Source organism: Lonchura striata, chromosome 1 (genome assembly GCF_046129695.1).
Source record: "Lonchura striata isolate bLonStr1 chromosome 1, bLonStr1.mat, whole genome shotgun sequence".
Lineage (NCBI taxonomy): Eukaryota > Metazoa > Chordata > Aves > Passeriformes > Estrildidae > Lonchura > Lonchura striata.
The window spans coordinates 41226415-41254404 of NC_134603.1; the positions used below are offsets into that span (position 1 = coordinate 41226415).

The window sequence follows — 27990 nt, forward strand, 5'->3', positions numbered from 1 at the left end:
TTAGGCTAATGGTTGCAAAATGCATAATGTTTTCAAATATTTACTCTAAGAAAATGGTTTATATTTTGCTCAGAAAACACTCAGCTATGGCTCCACTGGGAGCTATATTTTTCCTGTTAACTTCATCTTGTTTCCACCTCAAGCTTGTGCTGAACATGGAGTCAAGAACATGAACTTGACTTGTACACTCTAGTCAATATATTCTGTTATTTTTTGTTATACATGTTGAAATCAAATAGAACACACTTGTGCTAAGGTGAAATTGAAAAATAGCAGCCTTTCACTAAACTGGATTGAACTGGCAAGTGTTACATCAACCATGAATGGAATAAAGGACAACACACGGATTAAATTTCAAACAAAGCAACACTCTCAGTGAAAAACATGTAACTTCATAAAATTTGTAGTTCATGATATGTCAGTAGTTACTGTATGTACTGGCATCTGAACATATTCTAAGCTGAAGTAATATTTTTTAAAAACCTAATAGAAAACCATACTGAAGAATATTTCTGTCCTTGTCTTTCCTAGCCCAATATGCACCTAAGTACCCATAAAAAAGTACCCACATAAAAGAGTCAATAAAATATAATTTTTGGTTTTCACTCAAGCAAAGGCAGAATCAAGATAGTCCTGGAAACACCTAATCCAGGGTCTTCTGTGAGTTTGCCAGTCTTACAGAAAACTAGAAAGATTTCACACTGGAGTTCAGCATTATTTTTATGTGAAAAAAAAAAAAAAAAAGTCATGCTAGCATGGAATATTTCTAAATAGGCAAAACTGTATAAAAGTAAGGAAGGAAACCAGAAAAATTTCAAGACACTTTTTCAGTAAAACATAATTTTTCAGAGGATTGTGTCAAGTATTTTTATAGTTTCTTTTCTATCTCCATTGAAATTTGATCTTAAATATTTTGGGACCAGAGAGTTACTGAAATGAATTTTACTTCAAAAACATTGCAAACTAGATTCACCTGAATGATGTGTAATGTGAAGGGAAGGCATTACATTGTATTTAATCTAGGCTAAGTAAAAAACATCTCTCAGTCTTACAATAAAGAAATAATACTTTGATTATTTGCAGAATTACATTTTCTTTACATCAAGTTAGCTAACAATAACAAACATGCAAATTACCTTCAAAAGTACAAATCAGAATTACATACGAGTTGTATGTTTTTTTAGTAAACTATCAATAATCCCACAGCCTTTAATTTAAAACCCCATAGAAACCTTACAGTGAAGCAGCTTTTTCCAGAACAGATAGAAGCATCAGATATTTCATACACCTGAATTTTGGTTTAGGATAAATCCCCAGCTCTAATCAGCCATTGGTCAATGCAAATTTATTTTCATAATCAACGAATTTCTGTAATCGATTAAAAAAAAAAAAAAAAAAAAAAAAAAAGCACATTCAATCCTGGTGAGTCAAAGCAGGTGTCCAAATTAGGTATTAATCAACTTCATCAAATATAGCGGCAAGATGTCAAATTTAACTTGAAAAAGATAAATCCCTCCCTTTTGACTTACAAAGTAACTTGAAGAAGTACTTTGATGATAGATACTTGATTTGAAATGTTTCGGCAGAAAACTCCTTTGTCCAAGTTTTTTGGACAAGTTTTTTTTTGGCAGAAAACTCTTTTGTCCTACTTTTTGATTTGCATATGACTTATTACATGAAACCCTTAAAAACCCCAAACGAAGCTTAACTTTCAGTGCCATTTTCAACCCAGGTGAATGAAATATACTTTGTTGGCAAAGCAATATATTTTAATGTATTTTTATTACAATGATTAATGCACAAAAGAAATTTAACCAGCAATCTGAAGCAAATTATTTTGTTCTGATGCCTTTAATTAGCTTTTCAAGTGAACAATAACAATAATAAAATGCTTTTCTCTGGTCTAATAGTTTTAAGTTCTTAAAAAGATTTATAACTATTCATTAATAAAACAGCAAGAACTCTGGAGGCAAAAAATTTTGTACAAGTGATGAAGTGCTCTAAGTATCCTGACTGACTATTTTGTTGTTGAGGTTAAAAATACTGGTGTTCTATTGATCCTCTATTAGTATTTTCATGCTTTCCCCTCTTTTTCCACTGCATGATATTCTATGAATTTGCAGTGGTTTTGCAAATTCCAAAAGCAATGTCATTTCAAAGTTTACAAAATAAAACTTCATTTAGATGAAAAGATACTTAGTTCACTATCAAGACTACAAAGTGTTCTGTGAGCTTGTAATTTCATTTTCACATTTGTTATTTACATTATACCAAACAGAAGGAAGGTTAGAGCTCCTAGGACTCCTAAAAGCAAGATCCAGAGTAGTGTTCTAGCTGTTTCCTGGAAAAGAACAAAAGTAGTCATGATTTTATTGAAAAACACAAAGCTGCTGCCATGCTGTCAGCATTTTCCATGTGTCTCAGAAAATTGACTAGAAAGGACAGCAAAGAGTTTTGCAAAAAAAAAAAAAAAAAATTCCTAAGATCTATGCAGTGAAACAGAAACAATGTTTTTGAGGCTTTCTCTAAAGAGCTACTAAAATGTCTTAAAATCCATAAGATCTTCTGGGGAACATAAATGCCATCATAAGGGAGATCAGAAGTGAAGAATGACCATGTGAGCACAGAACAACAGTAAATAATAAGGAAAGGAAAACACAGAATCCTAGGTAATCATTAACTATTTATATTTAGTCAGGAGTTAATGTTATTTTTTAGTTACATCTTGAAGCACAGTAAAAATTCAAGTATTTCATACTCACTGGTATGTGATGTAAAATAAAGTTTATAATTACTTAACTGATTCTTAAAAAAAGTATTTAGTTAATAATCTTTTCAATCTATCTTGTATAATATAAAGCAATGATATAATGGGATCTAATAATCCAATAATGTGTCTCTATCAAAGAAGTCAAATACATGTTGAACAAAAGGATGAAGTAACTTCAAAAATCTTCAGAAAATTGAATTAACAGCATGTGAAACTTGAATATACCATTTCTCAACCTTTTTCCCAGCGTGAGGTTATTCATCTGGTGAGTCTGGATATTGATATTAAAAGAATAAAGGTATAAGGAATTAGTTTGTCTGGGTACAGACAGAAAACAAGACTTCTCTTTTCAGAGGATTAGAAGAGACCAAGGTATTTTACATATGGACGAACATGATAAGAAGCTGAAAGGTTTGAAGCACAAAACAGAAGGTGGGGAAAAAAGGAATAGACATGGAAAGGAATCTACAATATCACAGTAACATGGAAAGATATAGGAGGAAAACAGGAGGAAAATATTAGAATGTAAATTTTAAAATGTATAGTATAAGGATAAAATCAATACACTGGCAGTAACTTCATAGATCAACCTGTTAACATTTGAAGCCACAATACATTCAAGGCCACACTCTCATATAGTTTATCAGCTATTAGTAATCCTACTACATTTTTAAATAAGAAAATATAATGAGGATTTTTAAATTTTTATTTAATAATTGCACACATTTTCAAGGTTCTAAGTCCTCTTTTCGGTAATGCTTTGCTCTTTCTTAGTGACATTTCTTTGGATTCATTTACCTGAGCGAGCTTTATACTCATTTTGAGCGTAAAGGACATAGGACACAGGTCAGTCACATTTCCAATTTGAATTAATAGTGTTAACAACGTTTGCCAGCACACTTGCTCATCTGCTAACAACTTCCATCGTGTGGCATTTGAAGCTTGTCTCATTATTTCAGCTCCTCGTGCAACTGGAGGAGGTTGGCAGTAAGGGAGGGCTGCAACATGCCTGGTCAGCTGGAAATCCCCCTTCCTCTGCATCTGTGCTGGGGACTGAGGGTGGCAAACACAGCAGTGTCATGCAGGCTGCTAACAGGGACTAGAATAAAAAAAAAAAAGCTCTCAGCCCTTCATTTGTTCTTACTTCAAAATGTTTCCAGTCCTGCAGCCTATGTTTGAAAGCTGAAGCATTCACCCAAATATCTGCTTATAAAATTTCAATTCATATGATTGATTCACTTCAGAAGTACAGCATTTCTGAGTATAGAAATACAATAGAAAGAAACCTATAAACACATGGTCAGGATCTGAACTCCCACCAGGTTTTCTAAGGAGCATTCTCTGTAGTTTCCAGCTACTGCCTTCCATCATCCACTGCCATCAAAGTTTTGGCTTCTCTGAGTTTTTTCTGATTTGCAATATTTTTCTTTCTTGTGAAGGAAAAGCCTTATTCCAATGAGAAGTGATTATTTTCTTTCAAATCTGGCATCATAAATGGTATTTTTAACCTCAGCTGATTGCTATGCTTTTTACTTTAATGTAGCTTCAAAAAAATAAGCTGCCTTAGGCTTTCCCTAAATAATCATATTTACATCTGTCAGGTTGTCATTTTAAAGCTGTCCAGATTGGCAGGGAAAAAAAGTTACCCCCATCTGATAGATAGTTGACGACTTCAGTGAAAAAATTGATTCACTCCACTGAATAGCTGACAGATGCCAAAAAGATAAAAAAAACCCAAAGATTCTTACTGGTAGCTTTGTGAAGGTAACAAGAATGGAAAGTGCTAGAAAGGTGACCTATCTATGTACATATTTGCAATTCTTTACAAGACAGGGAGTTCCATTTTGGCATTGCTTAAAATATTCAATCACACATCAGAATAAAAATTGCAAATAAAGACAATAAAGCAAATAATTCAAAAATATTATTTACCATTTTAAGCTTTTAATTTTTTTCTTCTATTTCTGTTCATTAGAATTGCTAATGCTAATTGAACCTTTTTTACCAACACTAAAATATAGACAAGAAATCCACAATTTTCAAAAGAGAATGATCCAATGTAACAGATAAAAAATTAATTCTCAGGATGTCTCAAAAAATTAAATATTCAAGCAAGAGAAATTTAATAGCTTCATTAAGTGATGTGTTCTGAATTGAAATTTATTCTTAAAAATTATTAATAAATGTTTTATTGAAATATATAAAACAAGAAAAACATTGTGTAAAGGTTTTAATTAAAATTAATTTTTTATACAAAACTAAAAGAAATAGATCATCTCTGACAACTAGTATTTTTATTACTCTGTGTATTAATGAATCTTTTGGCACTTTATTTTACAATAGCATACGGGCAACCCTAAAAGTGAAACTTTTTTTTTTCTTTTTTTTTCTTTTTTCTATGCTTACAGTAAAAAAAAAAAAATGTGTCGTTAACGGTATCAGAAAACAGATCTGGCTGCAGTGGAACACTGAGACAGTGTTACATCCTGGCCTTACTAAAGGTGTTTATTGATAGCTTTTTCTTTATTGCAAAAACAATTACAGTCCATAGGTTACATTTAGATACAATTGAATCAACCTCACTTAAACGCTTGGACAAATGCTATGCTACTCTGAGAGCTGTTGCTCTATCAATTCACAAAAAAAAAAAAAAAAACAAAACACCATCATTCACTTTTTGTTAATACTGAGTAATAACTGACCTTCACACAAATTTTCCCTACAGATTCTTAATTTAAAAAATCAAAGCACTAAAATAACTTCTTAATGTTCAATTAATTAATGAATTTACTACACAGCAGCATAGAAATAAATTACTTGACAGACATATGACTCATCTGTGTGTTATCATCAGGTGAGTTAGCAGTATTTTGTAAAATCTATGACCTCTTAAAAGAATATTTAATACAATTTTGTAAAAATGGAAACTATCCCAGTAGCCAACGATTTGCCAGCTGCTTGCAGTTTATTTTATTCTTTTAGGAAAAAGAGTAGCTGATTCAAATCATCCATTCTGTCAGATGGTTCATTGTCATATCCTTAATTTATGGATCTTACACACACATTGACTCTAAGTGCAGAAAAAATTCTGAGTACAATTAATAAACAAAATTTATTAAAGAATCAGAAATCCACAGCTTTCTAAACAGATAACTGCTTATCTTGAGCATAATAATCCTTTTCCTTGAATTTCAAATGATCATGAAAGGAGATAGAAAATGTGAGAATTAACTCTAAAATAAAACAAAAAATGATTCTGGAATGCCAAATATTAAAACCTTTCCTAGGAACAAATCGACTTCACATATGCCATACCTTAGGCTATCTCCTCTCCCATCATAATTTTCACTAAGTTCAACATTAGGCTATCCTGGTCAGTCCAAGCTATTTCAATGTATGTCTAAAAAGACTGGGAGTTGCCTCACTGCACATTGCTATATGGAACACCATACAGCAAACTTTAGTGAGCATAATTTCAAGTAATTAAAGAAATGTGCTTAAAAGAATATGTAAAGATAGTCTACAATTCTGCCATCAATAGTGATGAGTTTCCTACATGGTTTGATTCAACTCTTTTCGGGACATTTCATAACTGCTCTGGGAGGAAAAGGTATATCTGACCTAAGGGACATCAGTCTTATCTTCCAACACAAGCCACTGCAGCTGAGGCATACACTTCCCATAATACAAAAACTCTCTACAGGCAAGGATTTATTCTGGATTAGTAACAACACTGTCTTCTACACTTTGAGTTTCACAATATGTTCTCATCCCACTTTTGGTCATTTGCACTGGAGCTCAAATCTACATTGGATATCTGCTAGCAGAATAATGCTGAACCCACTACTCTTCTTTCTCTTGGAAAGCAACACTTTCTTATTGCACACTAAAACAAATATATTTAATACTTATTGATGCAACTGATGCTCAAATTTAGATGTATTCCATGATCATTTGAATGATGGTTGATGCCGTATGGAATTGCTATTGGTAAAATTGCTGCAGGACCCTCACTAATGCCTATCAATTTTTCAGCCCACTAAAGAAACAGATTCCTTTTTTAGTCTACAACACTATTATTTTGCTTATAATCTTTCATGCATTTTATTTTCTTAGTTCAAACTGTACACAACAAAAGAAGAAACAATGTTTCTTTGAACCTCTTTAGTTTTGGAAACTGGAACTGTCTAACACCAAAAGGAAGTGTTCCAAATTAAGAACTAGGTCCTTATCCCATAAACTCCCATTAAACAGCACTTCATTCCTAAGGAGTCATTGATTTTATTTAGATTATTTTGCAGGAGGTAGATCTGGATGCTGCTGGAACGTTAAGTGCCTGTTTAAAGTCTGTCCTACACAGAGCAGCATGCAAATTGATTCAGACTCAACAAACAGAAGAGACACTGTTCTGAACTAGAAACACAGTAATAACCTTTCGTTCCATACCAGCACAGCAGTGATAAAGCAAAACCTTATAATCAAATTATTTAAAGATTACTTATTTAAATATATTAAAAATTACTTTTACTGTAACTACTTGTCTGTAAAATTTAAGAATACTACTGTTCCTCAGTTAGAAATTTTTTATTTATGTTTCGGGAGTTTATTCTCCGAGGCATTCAGTGTCAGTTACTAATGAAAACCCTTGCTTTGTAGAATTCAGGTAAAAGAAAGATAAATGCAGTCAGTTATCTAGAATGATAGAAAGAACAGAATAAAATCAACCAAACAAAGTAAAATATAGGAAAAATAAGCAAACAAACCTAATAAATCAGGAATAAAACTGAGAAAAATAGAAAAAAAATAAAAAAAAGCAAGTCTGTGGGATTTGTGTGATTATAGTACACAATCAAGGTACATGATTCCAGATTATTCAAATTACCTGTGACAAAGGACAGTTAACTGTCTGTGAAATGCCAATCATTCTTAGTTGGAAGGAACCTACTGCTAAAAAACCTATTCTTAATCCCAAAGGAAATCAGAGTAAAGTGCTCAAAAATCACTACTGTAACAATGACACTTCCAGGAAAAAGAAACTCCACATCAACACACAAATATCAATCATTTAATGAGTTATGCTTTAATATGCAAATAACATGGGGGAGTTTAACTGGGGAAGCAAATAATCCATTATTTTCTGCAAAGCCTTTGCAAAACTAAGGAGACAAATACTGTAAGAGCAAGTCTTGCTGTGAAAAGGGAAAAATAAATTAATATGCATTTCATGAAGACATTTAAATAACAAGTTCAGCAGGATATTACAGATATTATAGCAGAATAATGAAAGTCATATTTCTGAGTGATAAAATCTTTTAATAAATAAAGTCAGAATGGTGTTGGTAGAATAATGGTGCCACACTGTATGTTGCTAATTGAACAACTACAGCTTGAGCTTGAACTTATAACTCCTTCTATTCTGGCTGCTGGATGTACTGTCTATTGAGGAACTGAGGAGTCTGATGGGTAAAAGGAGCATCTATATTCCACATAAAGGATACAGACTTGTATTTGCAAACTGTATTTGTTCAGAATGAAACAGTCAGAAGCTAATGTCAGATTTGTCAAGCAAATAAACCCAGACTCTATGGAGACTCTAAGCAATGTGTTCCTCTTGTTTCAGAGAAAAGCTCCAAAGACTTCACCTTGTGATATTCATAATCATGAGAAGAAAAAATTGATACATTTTTTCATTAATCTTTCACACTCTTTGCACTGCTAACATTCTAGCAATTTATTTTTCATTTGCACTTTCTATCTTTTTACCGTGCTTGTATTTAGAGATGTAAGTATGTGGCAACAGCAGCAATGAAATAACAAAACAGTAATAATAACATTAACAAAACATTTGTATGAACAGATATCACTATGCCTCACAAGATTTAACATTAAATTCTGTGGTTATTTTATTTAGCTCAAAGGGGGATCAGAATGCTAATGATAGTTTCACATAAATCTTAAAAATATCTCGACAAAATAAAATTACATTATCTATTAAAATGTCTATAGAAATTATTACAAAGTGTTTTCTATTATTTTTGTACCTATCTCTTAATATTAAATAAAAACTTTTCATTACAATAGGTCTAAACCCTACAATATTATTCTATATAAAATTTTACAGATCTTACAAATAATTGCAGTTTCTCATGCACAAAATTCAATAGGATGCTTAAATAAAGAATCTGACACATCATGTAAAAACTTTAATACATAAACCCCATTATCTCACTGTTCCATCTCTGCTAACATGATATCCTGTTAAAGCTAGTGACTCTCACAGCATTCCTCAATTCTAGTGCTGGGCTACCACAGGAAGGAACCCAAGCAACAGAGGATGAAAGGTAACTCCTCTACCAGAAAAGCCCTGCCATAATGATCTCATCAACTCCACAGACAATACTCAGATACATAATTACATTGAGATATCTGTATTCCCTGCCAAAACCACTGCTCATGTCATCTCTCCTATATTCATTGGCTCCCATACCTAAGGGTGAGTGAGGAGAAGCAGTACTGCAGTCTTGCATATACCTTATTATCTTATTGCTGCTTCTTAGATGATATTGATGATAATTACTCACAAAAGAAACATTAACAGTACAAAATGAAATGCCAATCCATGGGAGGAAATGCATACAGATGCATGTATGCACCCACACACATACACATAGCACTTTTTCTTTGTAAAGAACATCTTAAAGAATAAATAAAGACTACTTACACCAGAATAGAAAGGCTCACCAGACACACAGATCACATCCTGCTCCTGGATCATCAAAATATCTTTGGCTAAGTGCAGTCGCACTTTGAAAGGCTCCTGGTTACCATCCTGCAGCAAACAAACCCCTGTCTTTGTCTTCAAAGGAGGGAATAAAGAAAGAAAGTTATTTTCAGTTAGCACTTAGAATTGTTGGAAGTGGTATTTTGAATAAAAATACTTGATAAATAGGTACATTCACCACAAACATGTTATCAAATACACAAAACTATTTTCAATGATCACTGTATTTACTCTGCTTAGAGTACAAGAGAACAAATATTGGAGTAGTAAATATTAAAGGCAGATTTTTTAATAATAAGGTGATATTTCATATTTCACCCATGATAATTTTGTGAAAGTCCTTCCAAATTGCTTCAAATCAGCTGTGCTCTTATTTTCTATCTTTTCATTAAATGATGAAACACTCCACTTGGACACAAAATAAAAACTGATCCTCCACATATTACACCATTTTTGACTCAGAAACAAGTACAATGACACCTCCAAAATAACCAGATGTGACTACCAACAGCTACATAAACCCAGCTGTGGGCCATTTATTCCGTGTCTGTGAATACGACATGGATTTAACTTTTTTATGGTCCTTTTCAAATGAGGATGCTGAACTAAGATTAAGAAAAAATAAAGACTAAAACTCCCTGTAGCAACTTAGTTCTGGTTCCATTTCTGTATTTTACACTTATGGCTGAAGATCAGGAAATCTGTAGGACTCCTCAATTTACAAGAAATGATTTTCCAGCAATTAACAGTGCCTTTGCAGTAGTATCTACTTGCACTATCTTTTGGAGCATTATACATGGGAGCACTGAATAGGTTGGCATGTGAAAGTACCATCAGAATTTAATTTCCCCTGGAGATTATTTTGAAAATAGCACTCCTTGTAAGACTTCATCAATGGACAAAATTCCGAATAGTATAGCAGTTTTTTTAATATGAGAAATCTGCTGGCAAACAATCTAAAACCTTCTCTTTACAAGTCATTTATCACCACAAGTATTTGCATAGATATATATATGTATAGATATAGATAGATATATCTATGCAAATATATATATATCTATAGATATATAGATAGATAGATATAGATAGATTATATAGATATAGATATAGATAGATAGATTATATAGATATAGATAGATTAGATATAGATAGATAGATAGATAGATAGATAGATAGATAGATAGATAGATAGAAAGATAGATAGATAGATAGATATACATATGTACCTCAGATGAAAATTCACACGTAAAAGCTACTGAAAACCTTTGACTCATCAGTGCCAACAATAAAACCTTCACTATCTTTATAGAGGTCAGATTTCAATCCAACAACTGTTGAAAAGTTGGTTTAAGAGGAGATCAATGAAAGAAAAGTATTTCTCTGAACTTTAAGCTCCAAGGCTGACCTGGCTGAATCTGAGGGCTCTCACTCAGACAAGAGTTTAGAAGAGGATTTGGAAGATCTCCCCATAATGTGTTCTTACATCCATAGCATGGAGAGAACAAACACAAATATGGAACTGACAGTAGGCCACTGGCAAAAGAGAAGTTTAAATCTCTCTCACAGGGCTTTAAACGAGGTGGAAAGGTCGAGGACAATCTTTAAATAGCTCTATATAAGGTTCTGAGCTGACAAAATGTTCTGTCACTTCTGCTCCATACTCAACACTCAAACTTTGGAAATTGTTTTTTCTTGGATGCCAGGAGCAAATGTGTATAACTCAGCCATGACTTTGAATGTGGCTCTGACATTGTTTTTATTCTTTTTAATCTAGGTAAGAAGAAGAAAAGAATTAAGAGCTCCATGCCTTGAACTCACACTGAGGTCAGTCGAACCTCCGGTCAACAGTTAGCCTTCACCATTTTTCTAACATTAAGGTGTCTTTTCTTTTTTTTTCTTTTTTTTTTTTTTGTGAATAAGACAGAAACTAATTAATGTCCACAGACAAAATCAATGGATCACAGAAGAAGTTAGGTTTTAAGTACCATTGCAAAATTCTCTCATATCATACATAAAATGTTACACTATTAAAATAAAGAATGGTCATGTCCTTGGAACTTCTCTGTCCTTGAAGTTGTGAAGTAAGCAGTAAGTGACAATGGAAGTTGAACAATGTGGATTGAAAATAATTATGGTCAAAGGGGATAAAACTTAGAAAATGTCTGTTTTCTGCAGCAAAGTTTGCAGTATGCCTTTCCTCCTCCCTGGATAACTGGCAATAGAATAAATTCTGCCTCTCATACACTGTGTACAGTAACTCTGCCTTACTTGACTGCACATTTCTAATTTGGTCAATAACATTAAAAAATCCCTAGAGTCCTTCTACAAAAGCTGAGGGGCTACTTTGTAGGAATTAGAGGCAACTACAGCAAGCACAATTAGACATTAGAATAAAATTAAAATTCAAGGCAGTTTCTAAATGCATAGGAGCTGAGCTTATTCAGCCTGAACAAGCAAATCAAGCTTGGAAACAGCAAAATATTTTGGCCCTTGGAAAGATTGATTACACACACTCAAAGACCTTATTTACATCAGATATTCTAAAATGTAATGAACCACTTTACTGTTGTTGGGTTTTATGAAAGCTAGTTTACAATACAGTTCAAATTAAATCTTCAATTATACTAGCTCCTTCCCTCTCCAACCTGACAGCTGCATTAACCATGTTAAGGAGGAGAATGCAGCTGAGTTTTGTTAGGTAACTTCAAAAGAAGACCTTGAGAACAAGGACCGGAATGAAATAGTTTTATTTTTGTCTGTTAAAACCTCTTTCTTGCTGCTCTCACCTACCTCCTTCAAAGTATTCCACAAACTGAGTAAAATAAAGATACGAGATCCTGTTCCAGAGCTGGAAATTAGGGAAGACAACCTGTACAAGTTCTGCTGCACACAGAAAAATTTTTATTTGTGTGGCCCCAGCAAAATTATTCTGATCAGCTGTAGAGCCTATAGGCCTTCCCCTCTCTTCCATTTGAAGAGGTGATGCAGTGTGGTACACTGCATCACCTCCCAGCAAACATGCAAAGAGAAGTAGAGTTCAGCTGATAACAGTTTGCTAAGCCAACAAACCTTGAGTGAGCCCAAATCACCAAGAACATCACCTTATTTATAGAGTTTGGCTCCTGTGCTGCAAAGATGGGAAAAAAAATGAGTGTTTGAAGTGGCACATTTTTATGAAGCAGAGGAAGGTGTTAAGGAATGCATATGGAAGCATTGTAAAGAGGTGAGAGTTTCCACATGAGAGAAGAGCCTGTGGCTTCAAGCAAAAGCAGTGATGAAGGAAGGTAGTGGTACCTAAGTAACAGATGCAGTGGATGTTGCATCCACACAAGGTTGCCTCTGTCATCTCATTCCACACAGTTTCAAGCTGAGTTAGATAAGAACACTGATGTGGCAAGAACTGATGTCCTGGGAACTGCTTACAGTTGCTGAACTAATATAATTACAAGAGGGGTTGAAAACTGATTTCCTTTTGCTTCGTGACATCCGTCAGTTGTGAATTTTCTGCTTCAGGTCACTATCAGAGAACAGCAGAGGTGGGCAGAGCCCTTAAGGCAGACTGCTTTTCCAGAGAATATGGTCACACTCTGATCATTATTAGCAATAGGACAATGAAAAAAGGCCCCTTAAAAATTATATCCTGACTTACAGCACATTGTCCATAGGGGCTGTGTAAAAGATCTAGCCTAAAGATTCTTTTGCTAAAAGAAACCAAAACAAACATTCCACATTTGTTTAATGGCCTTCACAAATATTAAAGAAATAATTTCAGAGAAAATACACATGAAAACTACAGTTCTTACATTTATACTAGCAGCAGGGTACCTACATAACACATACCAAAATAAATACTGCAGGAGAAACATCATTAAAGTTACCTGTTGATTTAGAAGTAAATTTCCTGCAGAACTTCCAAAATATTTTTTTTTTCTAATTTACCTGGCCTATTCAAGTCTGCTTGCAGATTTTCTGTTGATTTTTTTTTTTCATTTTATGTCTTTGATTTTTTTTTCTTGTCATTTATGACAATGAAAAAAAATTCTAAAACATTTCCTATATTTAGTTCTCAAGGAGAGTTTCTCAGTCTTTCAGGCAATTTGAAATACTTGTAATTAGCTTTCAAGACATGGCTATATCTTCTCCTTTCTTCTATTTTATCTATGTCTTTGGCCCTACAGTAATAAAACTATTTATTTAGCTTTGCTTCTCATAGTTTCATATCAGAAGGAAGACTTCAACAAATATCCCAGAATAGTTTAGTCCATAAACAAGTGGAAGAAAGAAAGAGGGGGAAAGAAAAAATCTTGGCCCATTTTCTATGCAAGGTGACCTAGATTCTTAGTTTCTACTTTGACTGTTATGTCTTAAAAGAAAGTAAGCCTCTGCAATTTGGTTTTAAGCCTTGAAATTTATTTCTACTATCAAGAACATGATAGCAGCAAGGAGAATGGGTTACAAAACTGCCTTAAATGTGTACCTAGTTCCTTCAGATTAATATCTACCCTTTTGGATACTTATTTGAACTGAGGCTGACCTCTGAATATTTGGAGATATGCCTGTCACTGCTTCATAATCTTAAGTACAATAATAAAAAAGGAAATTGAATCAGAGGTTTAAGGAAGTAATGACATTGGATTTAAGGAGGTAATAGCAATGGATTCAAGAGGCAGGAATATGTGTCAGAACTATATATGGGATGTTTTTTAAATAGTCCAGCTACACATTCTGTGGAGGTATTGCTAGATTAAGTGGAAAGCACTTATATTGCCAAAAACTGGAATGCAGCCCAGACACACAGGGATGTGTTCAGCTTGTCATTCAGAGCCTCTTCAATCAGATACCAACATTTTCCAATCCAAAGGACAGCAAGTCCTTTCTTGCATATGAATTGTATACTCCAGTCTGAAAGAACTGCAGAAAAATTCCAAATTTGGACTTGAATTTATTTTCATTTGATTTGGCAGGTATTTGCTAGGGAAGTATTTGCTGTGGTATTCTTTCTAAGTGATTTCATTGAAAGAATGAATTCTTATAGAGAAATTCCTTGTTTCATACAGCCTGAAATATAAACTAAATTAGACATTTGGAAAAAATATGTTTTTACATAAATATGTATATATATGAGCTTCTTACTAAGCTACAGTACTTCTTCAGAGAGATAATTTTATTTTTCTGACACTGTAAGGATGCCACTTTGATGTCTGAGTTGCCAATGAGTTTACTGTGACTATAGAGTTGAACCCAAAAAGTAAAGTAATATAGAATTGAAGGTTATTGTGAGAATATGTATGTTTCTTCATATTTATTTCACCTATTACATTCTAACAGATATTGTAAATTATGAGTTATTTTCCATCATGTGATTTTGAGGTTATACCATGAGTTGAAGCTTCATTTAAGAAAAATCCCAGAAACCCACAGTATTGCTATTTAATAGTATTTATAAACAAAGGAAAACAGCAGCTTAGTCTGAAATGTGTGAATAAGAAAATGACATAAAGGTGACGAGAAACAGACCATAAAAGTATATAACAATAGTTAGGAAAGAAATTAGCAAGAAAGCTAAATATGGCTTAAAATTTTAAACCTGTTTTGTTGCAGGAAAGCTCCCCCCTGATCTAGATGGATGTTTACATAGAGATCACTACACCTTTAAATAACAGAACATATAAAATTTAAAGCTTGTGAAGTCTACAAGAACATTTACACAATTCATAAAGCAGAGGACAATCAGTTTACCAATTCAAATTAATCCTTCAAAGAAACAATGGACACTACTGTGAAAACAAATGAATAGAGTGTAAGCAGGAAAATTAATGGGGTATTTATTAAATTAAATAAGTCTGATGCTATATTGGGGGGTGGGGGAAGTCAAGCTATTAGAAGTAAAGAATGAGATTTCAAAAAGTTAGAAAGCTGCTACTGCAGCTCTTTGATAAAGTACATGGAAAAGATGAACTTAAAAAAAATCACAGGGCAAAATGTTCTAATGCATTATAAACATCCCAGGTCTTCAATTTCAACAGAAGGATACTTTCACTGCAGAAGACAGTATTATGTCAGAGACTGAGGTTATCTTCCAAGAGATAGTTTCCAGAATATAGAATAAGGTCAAGTGAGTACAGGAGAGCGTTTTGAGAACCCAGTGACTCTGTGATTTATGCTCTTGTAAAGTTCAAAAAGCTTGGGATAAAGGGTAAAAGAGAAGCTGGATAGTCTTATGGTTTAAATATCGTTAAATAGAAGGACAAAAAAAAATTGATATATTTGCTGATCAGCGAGGGAAAAGAGCATGGAATACTGAATAATGAAATATGAAACAGTGAAAAAATTCCCAGAAGTAGCAGGCAGAGAAGCCACACACACCAAAAAAAAAAAAAAAAAAAAAAATCACATCTTCAGATGGCAGATAGTTTCCCTTAAAAAATGTGTCTATGTGTGTAAGATGTCTTCTTTTTGTAGTTACTTTCCTGCAGACTAAAATTACTTTAAGATGCCTTGAAAGGCAGCACAGCCTGAAGATAAGATGCTTGGGGGAGAAAAAAATCCTTAGGATATTAGAAATCACTTTGAGATTGGAAATGAACTCTACCTGTCTACATATCTGTTTTTAACCTCTCATTATAATAACTCTGACTGCTCCAATGAGATCTGCTGCAGGAACTTAGGCACAAAGTGTACATGCAGGTACCTATAAGGAGACAAGACTATTTCAGTGTCCAAATCTCAAACCAAATCTCACTAGTAGACACTAGAAGAAATTAGGGATGCATGAAAGCATCAGTACTATGAAAGAACTAAGGTTCCCTCAGAGACCTCCAGTGCACTAGAGCAGAAGTTAATTAGAATGAAAAGTCATTTGAGGAAAAAAAAATGAGTATGTCATGGTCACCATGAAAAACATGCTTTAGCCTCAGTGCATCTATGTGGAAAATTTTGGTTTTATGCTAATTGAAACTCAGCTGAAATCATTTACTGCCATTACTAAGGAGAGAAGTATCAACAAGAATCTGAGATGCATTCACCAGCTTGGGAGAGTGATCTCAGTTCCTCTGCAGTGTAGTGGCCACAGCACCAGGATATGCAGATGAAAGGAAACAAAAAGAGGAAGAGGAAGATCAGACAGCCAAGATGCCTCACAAAAACTTTTACTGCCATTATCAGAAATTTCTTAGTAAACATTCTTTGCAGTCTCCAGATTATGGAGTTTTTTTTTAGGATGGGTGGAATCATCCTCTCCTTCCCTTGTCTACCATGGAAGCTCTGCAAATCAGATGATTTTTAAAGAGCTAATTTTGAAATCAGTGCCCCCATTAGAAACTAGATACGAAGTGAAACAGATCTGCCAGGGTACTTGAATTGTAAAGGCTAAAATAGGACTTGTATGCCAAGCCATCTTTCTGTGACTGCTCTTGTCATTATACCTGCTGGACACAGAGTGAAGTTAATTGCCACTAAATAATCTATAGAGTTTAAAGAATAACAATATAAAAAAAACCTATGAAAATAATACTTATCTTCCTCTTTACCTGAATAAGTGAATGAAAAAAGAAATAATAATAATAAAATCAAAACCAGAATGTCCTAATAACATGCTTTAACTCTTGGTCAGCCATGAAGCAGTTAGGAAATGGGACTACATGATCATTGCATGCTCCTTCCAACTGAAAATACTCTATTTGAAAAGCCAAACCTCAAGATTAATAAGAATGTCTTCTTCCATGCAAATAATCTGGGATATATTGCTATAGAATTTACACCATGCATGCATCTTCTGAGGTATTACAGCCTGATATATACCATCCTGGAAAAACATCACAGTATTCTTTCCCAAAGGCAAGGTTCATTTTAGGAGTGACTTTTTGACCCTGCTACTCCTTTCAAAATGCTGTCATGATTTAGTGTTCTTTAGTCTGCTTATTTTCTCTTCGCCCCTAATTTATTCCAACTGATTCCCAAGTCAGGTTTTAGCTGCAGTTCTTGATTTAGTGCTGTTCCAATCCCTTAATTTCCACTTTTTCATAGGATCATGGTCACACTTAAAGGTCTATCCAGTATTCTTGTTTCCAGTCCTACCTTTCTAAATGCTGTTTGTGGTTTTCAGTGTACAGGTAATTGTTATGATTTTTTAATTATAACAGTGCATTAAAATCATTACATAATTTGCTGTAAATAGTTCTCACTGTGTCTCAATTGCTGAAGTTGTTAAAATCACATTTAAGCAACTGTACATAGACAATCACTGAGTAAATAAGATGTCCTTGCTAATGTTTACAAATACATTTTATTTGCTTTCTCTAAGACAAATCAGTAGAAACACAGAAAGCACTTCCCTCATCTCTGGTGGAGGGCGACTGAAGTACTTTGCATTGACATTAGGAAACTAATTCTAGACAAAAATTACTCACTTACTTCACTAAATCTGAATGGAATTGCTTTTAATTTTGGTCACCCTCACAGCTTCCCTTTTCCCCACCCACCTTTTTTCCATACTTCTACATTTCCCCCTTGATTCTGTTGAGCAGCACCAGACAGATTCCTGGCTCCATTGACATTTTTCTTCATGTACAGACTTTCAGATATAAACAATTCAAGAAGAGCAAAGCTCACACAAAATTTAGCTGCCTGCACCTACACTGTGCCTAAAGGGGTAAATGGGAACAGAGGTGAGGCCTAGAGATGAATACACTTGCGCAAATTCTTTCATCTTCTGCTACAAAGTCCATCTGCCACCATGAACTGATCAGCTGAATAACTTATATTTGACTGTATAATTCCTAAAACTTCAGGGGAAGAAAAGGGGGGAAAAAGGTATCTTGAATATAAAAAGGATTAAAAGTTCGTTGACTTTCATTCTACTATTTGAAAAAAAATCTGATCCTACCTCTTCACAGGCGGTCCTGAAATCCATGTGCTATGACACAGCAAGTGATATTTGTCTAAAATGGAGAGAAAGATTTCATTAGAATGAAAAAGATATAGCAGAACATAAAAGTTATCTGTCTGAGATGAGCCATTGCACTTGTCTTTCTTAGGTCCAGTTATAGCCATTGCTTAAAAGAAGAAATGATCAAAGTTGCAACAGGATTAGGAAGATGTTAGAAGTTGTTCCTGTTCTTATAAAGTACACAACCTGGTTTCATTGAATATAATCAAAGGAATGCGTATGTTCATACCACCTCCTCCCTTTCACAGGAGATTCAAACATACTGTTCTTATTGCAAGTGTAAATTTCTTTCTTTTTATGTTTTCCAATTTTTTCTTTCATATGTAAAAAGTATACTCAAAAGTATCAAAAATGGAGACAATTAAGTGTTGCTCTTCAGAACACTCCCTCTCTTTTAAATTTTTTTTTGTTTGTTTCTCCCCTAATTAAAAACCATCACTCACCTTTTGTCTCATATTTTATTAATGTACTTAATCTCTCCACAGAAGCTGCTGTCATTTAACAGTGTGCTTACTCTCCAGAAATATTTATGAGTTGAAAAACAAATATTAGAAAAGTCAGGAATACGTGTGAGTGCTGGCAAAATGTCACACCAAATCCTGCGATTATTACTTTGCCTGGCCTTTACTTAAAGTGTATTCACCACCATGCACACTTATGCATTAATTTATTTATGTGATAAAGCCACTGGAACAGAGTCCTAGCAGATGCTACTAACAGTGTCCGGCTGCTGGGTCTGCAATAGAAACACTCATGAATCATCATTCAGTAACATTTTCAGGATACACAAAACAGTCCTGGGCAAAACAGTAGTTTAATTCAATTCCTGGGGAAAAAAAAAATCCCATAATAAAATTCCCTTCACCAAGTATTTTATTGCTATTTTGCACAAATAATGTGCTTACCATTACTTGTATAGGTATAGTACTCAAAGTTCCAACACAAAATTTGCACCCTTAACCTAAGTTTAAAATAAAATTTAAAATTTCTCACAAAGTACAAAAATTTAAGACCTATTAATTACAATTGAACCTCTTAATAATAATAAAATCTTTTCATTAAGTCTCTTGATTTATTTTGCTGGCCTCAATGCAGGTTTATTGAACAGCACACATATGAGGTTAATGTTCACTATTTATTGAGCTTGCCTGTTTCACAGCCTGTTCTCTAGACTAATTTTTAGCAGAGATAGCGTAGGTTGGCTAGGTTATAATTCAGAAATTTGAAAATGACCCATCATCATTCCTTCCTTATCAGCTTTACACAAGCAGCAAGATCCAATAACGAACTGTATCTGTAATACTGCTATCAAAAACGCTCATAAAATCAAGGTCACTAATACTATTTCAAAGATTTTCTCTCTGGTGGGTCAGTCATTGTGTTACAAAGTATGTTTCCTCATAATCTTCATGAACTCTTTTTTTCAGCTGAATAAAGTGAAGTCAAAAAGAGACTTTACTCACCTTAGCCAAATATTCTGAGAACTTAGCCTTCTGGAACTATAAGGGCATGTATCTTTGAAGCATAAACTGAAGTAATGCACAGTGCACTCCTTTCTTGGGCCCTGGTCATGGCAGGTCACTAATTCCTACTGCAGTCAAAAGTTTATTCTCTTGTGTTATGTTCTCCCTTATTAATAAAAAATCTTCAAAGTTTGGATTTGGGTAACTTTGGTTCCACAGTCAATGACAATTCCATTTTCATTCTCTTTTAGCTCCTCTTTGATCTAAACATTGCCTAACCTCATTCATTTCTATAACTCAGTATGACTCCTTTTTTATTCTTTTTCTTTTTTAGGTATAATGTATTTATTTACTTACTTCAGAAATATTTGCATTATCACAGAGGAAATAAAAAAGAATTCTTACTAATAAAATATTGTCTAAAATGTAAAGCTGGAGACACATAATTCTCAACACAAAATAAAATTCCTTGCAGAGAGTTTATGTGCTCCTCAGACAGGCAACATCTCAGTAACTAATCTTTGCAATACAGCTGCCACTGCTTCTTCTCCTCTCTATTTCCTACTGATTCTCATCTGCAGCTGCACAGAGAATGTAAGCCCATTATCAATGTTCTTTTTCTGACTATCAGCAGTTTTATAACACTTGATATTTCACAAACAGCACACAGAAGGTTTGATTACAAAGTGCAGTACCTCATAAATAATCTCAGAAATGTCGTTGTTTCCAGCATTTATACCCCAAATAAACACTCTAGATAATTAAATTACAGGAATATATATCATGCATCATGCAGAAATGTTATATTTTATGCTGTAAAAGCCCCAGTGATTACCAATTCTCTCCTCCTGTAACACATGAAAAAAGGCAGAAAATATAAACCTAAGTAATTGCAAAAAAAAAAAAAAAAAAAAAAAAAATTGTAAAATTATAAACTGTGAAGCAAATTGCTTACAGATACCTTCTGGTTAATCTCTGCAACCCCATCTCCAAATCACAGCCACTTTCACAACTTTCTCTAGCTCTCATAGGAGCTTCCTACAGCCTGGATATTTTTTTTTTTTCTTTTTTTTTTTGCCCCTCCCCACCATTAGGTTGCTCTGGGACAAACTGTGCTTCAGAATGTGAGAAAGGAGCTGCCTGTGGCTCTGAGTGGAGGAGGTGCAGAGGAAACAGCTCCAGGACAGAGTCTGGTTTGCAGGCACAGAGGGAAGCATGAACAGCGCGCATCACTCAAAGAGAAACAAAGGCTCCAAAGCAGTGTGCCTTCCTCTGAAGGGGCTGGGAACCACTGCAATCAAAGATACATAAACAAGCAAGCTTTGAAAAGTTACCTGCCGTCCTTTCAATTTGACTTGCCATCTGCATCTCCCCCAAAACTGTTATCAGACCTATTTAGCTGACCTCTGCTGATGCATGTAAAAGGAACAGTGTGTGACAGACAGGTTGTAAAGGGATTTTGACACCTCCTTGGCAGAAAAAGCAGTTATTCAATACTGAAGAAACATTTACCAAGCAGTATTTTTATGGCATTTGTGTTCTAAGGGGAAATCAATGGCTAAAACATAATGGCAAAGATGAAGACTACAGCAGCCCTCAGAGACTAAGCTTCATTTAGGATAATGCACTGAGCACTTGAGCCATACTCTGATTTTCTTATAATGAATCAGGTCATATTCCAGTGGTATAATAGATGTAATTTCACAAAGTACTTCCAAGACTGAATATTCCAGTATACAATAATGAAATAAGATAGGAAACAAAATTTCTCGTGTGCCCATCAAGAAGAGACACTTTGTGAACTGCAGGAAATACCAAAAGCCAAATGAAACACTACTGATAGTATGAAACACTTCATTCTCAAGGTTACTAGTACAAAATAAGGATACAATACTGTATGCACAAGTAACAAGTATATAGAAAAATTATGCATTATCAAATGCAATTTTATTTAGTATATGATATCACTGAAAATCACTTGTATATGTCTTACTTGACGGAGAAAAATCACAAGAAATTCTTATTGTCTGAGAAATGTCTGAACTGCGAATGGGGAAAGAGACTAAAACCATATTCCAAAGGCAGAAATCACAGACCAGCAACTACTTATGATAATAATCTACTACTATTGTTTGCCTTTTGAAGTCCTTCTGCCTCTATTCTTGCCAAAATATTTTGGGCTCTTCATTTTAAAGCTATAGAAGAAAACCATATCTGTCGTTTTTATGTGTTAGGAAATTAAACATTTGTAACTCTGCAAGGCTTTTTTATAGCAATAATTAAAACTAAACCCCAAACCTTCTCTATTATAAATAGGGAAAATAGATTTAGAATTTATCCTTACATATAGCATAGCTAATCCTTTGTGCTTCACAGGAAATAAAAGTATTTCTGGAAAAAGAGAAACATTACTTCAAATCCAAGTTCCATGAACACATATTCATTCAATGCAGCTTGACACAAGGTGTTTGGTACTGGAGAGTGGTCAGAAGCATGCAGACACAACAGTAAATCAAAGGAGCAGTTGAGTAACTGCAGATTAATAAACCCTCATTCAGTTATTGCTTTCCAGCACACTTCAATTATATCTTGTTTGACCACTGAGTTACTTATGTTCAGTTAACATAATGATTTTTAGTAATTTACATATTAAACTCATTTGCTGAAAATTTTCTCATTGAGTTGGCAACAGACAGTCTCTAGATTCCAGCACTTCCTCATACGTCCTCACAAAATTCAATACATAAAGGAGGATCTGTATATCCATTGCACAGAACTACAATTTTAATAAATTAATGTAAGAATAAGGATGCTCACGAAGCTGGAAGACCCTCAGCTGTATGTACCTCAATCTACCAGATAGTGCAAAGACTAAGATGAACTTTGGAATCAGCAAACCTGTGCAGTTCTTTGGCAGTGAGGAAAATAATTACCTGACAAAGCTTTTTAACAAAATGTTCAGCTTTCAGCAAAGCTCATGAGTCAAAAGAATTGAAGTTGGCAATTAGTAACTCACATGTTTTTTAATGTTTTGTTCATTTTACCCTGGTTAAAACAAGTATCGTATTTATCTGCCAGTCATAATTTATTATTTTAGTGGCAAGCCTATTCAATATGCAAGCCAAATTAATGATTCACTCTACAAACAACAATTTTTTTCCATAGTCAGTGATCCAGAAGGCAGTATTAACTGAATGAATATTCCTGGGCTTCTGTTTGTTTATTCAGTGCTGTTTGCATTAACAATTATCCAGTGTCCCCCAGAACAAACACTCACAAAATGACCTAACAAGTCACCCAGTCTGTTCTGGCTTGGCAAAATAAAATGATTGCAAATGGCAAAACAAACAAACAAACAAACAAACAAACAAACTCACAAAAAAAAAAAAAAAAAAACAGAACAAAGCAACACACAATCTTTCAGAAAGAAAAGCAGTATTAGAGGAGAATAATTTCAAAACAGTGATATTAAATGGCAGCAGGCTGTTGGTCCATGTCATTATGTGAAACGCACTATGGCAAACTGGAGCATGAAAGTTTGGCTCTGGGTCAAAGTCTTGAATGCTGTCAGGAGAAAAAAAAAAACTTTTGCCTGGTTTCTCACTTTTCCAATGTTACCCTTTGGTGATTCAATGTATGTGTCTAAATATAATTATGTACATGATTTCAAAGAGGATAGTGCACATGTCAGAGCTCAGGCTTGTACTAAATGTCTCCTTATTCTTCATTGCTCTGGAGGCTGCATGAACTGTGACATGATTTAGAAAACTTTTCAGTTTTGCCTAAATAACAGTGCTTTTTGTCAGAGACAAAGAGAAGTTCTTCTGTGAATTTTTGGCACTGAAGTCTGGATTTTCCTTCCATTATCTCTCAACACAAAACTTTCATACAGAAGACATACTGGCACTCCTCTGCCAAGGCAATTGTTTCACACTCAAATGTAAATTTCATGCCCCTGGCAATATGCCTAATACCAATAATTCAGTGAGACTTTCCACATTATGCTGCATCTTTTGATTTAAGTTAAAAGAAACAAGCCAAAAATATTGTATCAATCTCCTAAAGAAGGTTATAAAATAAATTAATGGCAGTAAATACTTGAGAAGTATTTATCTAAGATTTTTAGATCCTTTATGAACACCTGACAAATATATTTATATTTGCATATATAAGCATGTGACATGTCCAGAGTTAACTGCAGTTCTTAATGAAAAAATAATCATTCACAGTGATATTTCAAAAATCTGTATACCCTGCTTAAGAAAAATTAAAATAACAATAGGCAATGAATAATGAAAATTGAAATCAGATTAAACTAAGAAAGGACATGATATCGGACTTATAACAGATTGTTGAATTAAAATAATATGAATATGTTTCATGTCCAGTTTACAAGAGTAAAAAGAAGCACATATTTCCATTTTTCAATTGACTAAAATTTTTCCCATATACCATGGAAAATGCAAACCAGGATTTTCTAATAGCTATAACATAATTTCTGCTCATTTGATACAGTTTGAATCATAAATGCCAGTATGTCTTGAGAGAGCTTGAACTAACCAGATATGAATAACTGAAAGAAATTACAAAATCTATTCTCAGAGAAATTCAGAAGTTACATTAACTTCAATGAAAACAATAGGAAGAAGTAATCTTTAATTGACTCAGGACAAATAAAAATATAAATTTCATTTGAAATCCCATAGCCAAACCAATATTTAATTATGACCTTTCCTTATTTTGATGGGATTGAAATTAGTTGACTATGGTCAAAACATTTTTGGTCTGTTTTTATTATGTTTTATGAAATCATTCCTACCATTGAAAAGAACATTCCTGTTTTATATTCACAAAAGCAAAAAACTGTCAATTTTACATTACCAACTTACATATCACAATGTGACACATTTGCAATGGCACTAGACCTTATCATTCCTTCCCACTGAGATGGCAGCAGAAACCACAGCATCCCACTAAAACAACTGGCATAATTTACCTTTCAGTGCACATTTTCATATTGTTATTTGGAGTTTGCTTTCTATTTAGATATTGCCACCATCACCAGTTTCACAACTGCAGTCAGTTTCTTTACTGAAATAGAATTGGGCTATCAGAGGCAAAAAGGTTTGGGGAATATGACTGGAAGCCACCAAAGGCAGACAGGAAGTTTGAGAACCTATAGAAGTAAACAGAGTCAGTGCAAACAAAAAAAAAAGAAAATAATCAGGTACTTATTTTTGTTAAATAACAATGTTTGCAGATATATTGAATTCAAATTACTATACTCTGTTATCAGATTCACCTAGGTAAAATACCAGATAACAAAAAAAAACAAAACAAAAAAATGGACATTATAAGAGCAACACCACAGATTTCCTATTTAAAGTGGATTAAGACACCAATGAGTTGCACTGCTATACAAACTCTTGTTGTTTAGTGTGTCAGGTCATTGATCCTTGAATATGGCTGATTTTCTTCACTGCTTTTTTTTTTCCTTCCTTTCTTCCATAAAATATGAACTTGAAGATTTCCCATAACTAATCAAGTCAATAACAAAAAAAAAAAAAAATTAAATCAATGTGTTTAACTGACCACTTGATTAGAAGTAAGTCTGAACTGCAACTTAGCTTCTAGTACCAGGTCCTGTAATGAGCAGCAATATCCCTGTCTGAGAATTCCTATTACAAAAAGCATGTTCCTGTGGTCAGTTCCTGTGGTCACCAATAAGAAATATGTATTTGCTTTGGCATCTCTGGGACAGCATAGCTGTAATAGAGAGGAAAACCAAGGTTTATTGCAGCTGCTGCTATAGTTTTGCCTTAGCTGAAAAGTCACTTATAAAAGCTACCAGTAAACAAAACACTTCCTTAGGTTACGGTAGAAAACCCAAGCAGACAAAAAAAAAAAAAAAAAAAAAAACCAACAAAATAAAAACACAAAACAAACAAACAAACTCAAACAGTAACCTATTTCAAAGAGTTGCCAGCAAAGGAAGGTGGAATAATGCCATGAACTAGGAAATTCTAGCCAATAGAGATACCATGATCATTATTTGCATAGTCTTCAACACCTTCCTTTTTATTTTACAGCAGGTGCTTTTCTATAGAGGAATTCAGTATGTATAGAAAACCAACACCAACAACTTGGCTCAAAATTAATCAAAAATTAATCTTCCACTTGAGTTTTTATATGATTGCAGCAAAAGCCTCTTTAACTACTCTGGAATCCAGAAAGCAGGAATTTTCTAGTAGTGCTGTTGTAATATCATCATGTCAAGTTTATTAACTGTCAAACTATTCCTGCAGTAGTACATTGTCAAAATATATAAAAAGGGAACTTGAGATATGCAAAATATGCCACATAGGAAAACAGAGCACTTAAAGCATTGTATCATTAAAACAAAGCTAAGTAGCCAGTGAGAAATACTTTAGAGCTAATTAGAAAATATCCCTGTGAGAGTAGCACCCCTCACTGAAAATCCTTTCGTATGGAAGTGGATTGAAATGGGATTGTGAAATGGTCATCCCAACTGTCCACACATCCCTATCCTGCAGGGTGTTAATCCTGCTATAAGGCTATCACAGTAAGTCAGAAATGAACACCAACAATAGAGTGCTCAGCTTTTAGAAACAGGTTGATTGAGATAAACACTGGCTAGTGGTAAATTGTGCTGATCCAGGAACATTGAGTTGCCACACAATGAAACCTGTGCAAGGCACACATGGGTGGGTAGCTGTAAGTAGTGTCACTATTTAATCAGCCACATTGTGGGAATTATTCATTTTGGTTATCACATTTGCTATATCATTAACTACTGTTCAGATTAGATTGTACTTAATACACTCTTGAGCTCACTGAATGCCAAGACAACAAACATTGAAAGTTGTAAGGATTTTTCTTTGTAAAATCCTGGACACATTTATGACACAAGGTAATTGTAATAAAGGTGGGACTTATTTCTTCTATGATTGTCATTCACATGCAAGTAAATATAGATGAATAATGATAATGAGAATGTGAACTATACAGTCAAGCAGACTGGAAGATGCTGAATTCATGATGAAAAAGTTTTACCAGGAGTAAAGTGAATAGAATGGGGAAGGGAATCTAAAACTTTGTAGGTCAGCAGAAAAGAGTTAGGATATGTCAAACTGTAGAAGCTTTTTCTTCCTTGGGAATGCTGAGGGATGAGGAAGAAGAAGACAACTTTCATGACAGTGCATGTGGTTTGTAGCTATCACAGAAAATTTGATTCTAGGGAAATGCACCCAAAATCAGATCCAAATTCCACAGACATTGTAGCGTTACAGCAGTATTTCGGTATAGAATACAAAAATTAAGCAATGCCAGCAAATTCATTGTGTCTGTTCTTAAGCTGCTAGTACAGACTCTTACATGGATTTAGTCCATGACAAGTAATCCTCTCCAAAGCAGTAGGCTACATGACTCAGGAATTAGCAAAAGGTGACTGCTAATAGACAGTTTTCTCACAGCTACCCTACTGCATAGGAAAAGACAGTTAAAAACCAGGCACGTAGGCTGTTTTATGCAATTACCTCAATGCCAGAAGCCAGTTTCATTCATAATAATAAACATGACCTAGGAACTTTATATTTTGGAAACTCACAAGAATAGCAGAATGTAACAGCCAGTACATTAGCTCAAATGACAGCTCTGAAGTGTTTACCCCTGTGAGTATCAGAAGATATCTCATTATGGATTACTTTTTTATGTGAACTTTTTTTTAAAGTGGGTTCCAGTTGAAAATTTAGATTGTGAATGTGTAACTGAAACTGAGTCATACTGCATACACAATGATGACTTAAATTTGCATACCTTTATTTAATTCAAGTATTTTCCAATGTTTAACCTACCTAAAAGACTTTAAACATAAATCTAGACTTTAAACATAAATCTTGAAATCAAACAGGACTCAAATTTCAAAAATTCCAATTATATCACCAAAATTCACTGCTATAGTAGATGAATATATATATATATTGGTGCACTAAATAGTACCAAAGGTCTT

General features: G+C 34.0%; 1 protein-coding gene across 7 annotated transcripts in view; it reads right to left on the minus strand.

Annotated features, from left to right (window-relative positions):
* The window catches only part of SNTG1 (syntrophin gamma 1), a 314340-nt gene that overhangs the window by 137866 nt on the left and 148484 nt on the right, over nucleotides 1-27990 (minus strand). For 6 of the 7 annotated variants that reach the window (XR_013340046.1, XM_077783688.1, XM_077783680.1 and 3 more), the window contains exons 2-3: nucleotides 18436-18490; nucleotides 9492-9626 (exon numbers count right to left, since the gene is read on the minus strand). Coding sequence is in view for 6 of the 7 variants with exons in the window: in XM_077783688.1 (XP_077639814.1) it covers nucleotides 9492-9626; nucleotides 18436-18462 (162 nt within the window). In the remaining variant the exon portion in view is untranslated. Of the gene's footprint in view, nucleotides 1-9491; nucleotides 9627-18435; nucleotides 18491-20922; nucleotides 21699-27990 lie in introns of those variants that run through there. The other variant, XM_077783684.1, reaches the window with a different exon arrangement.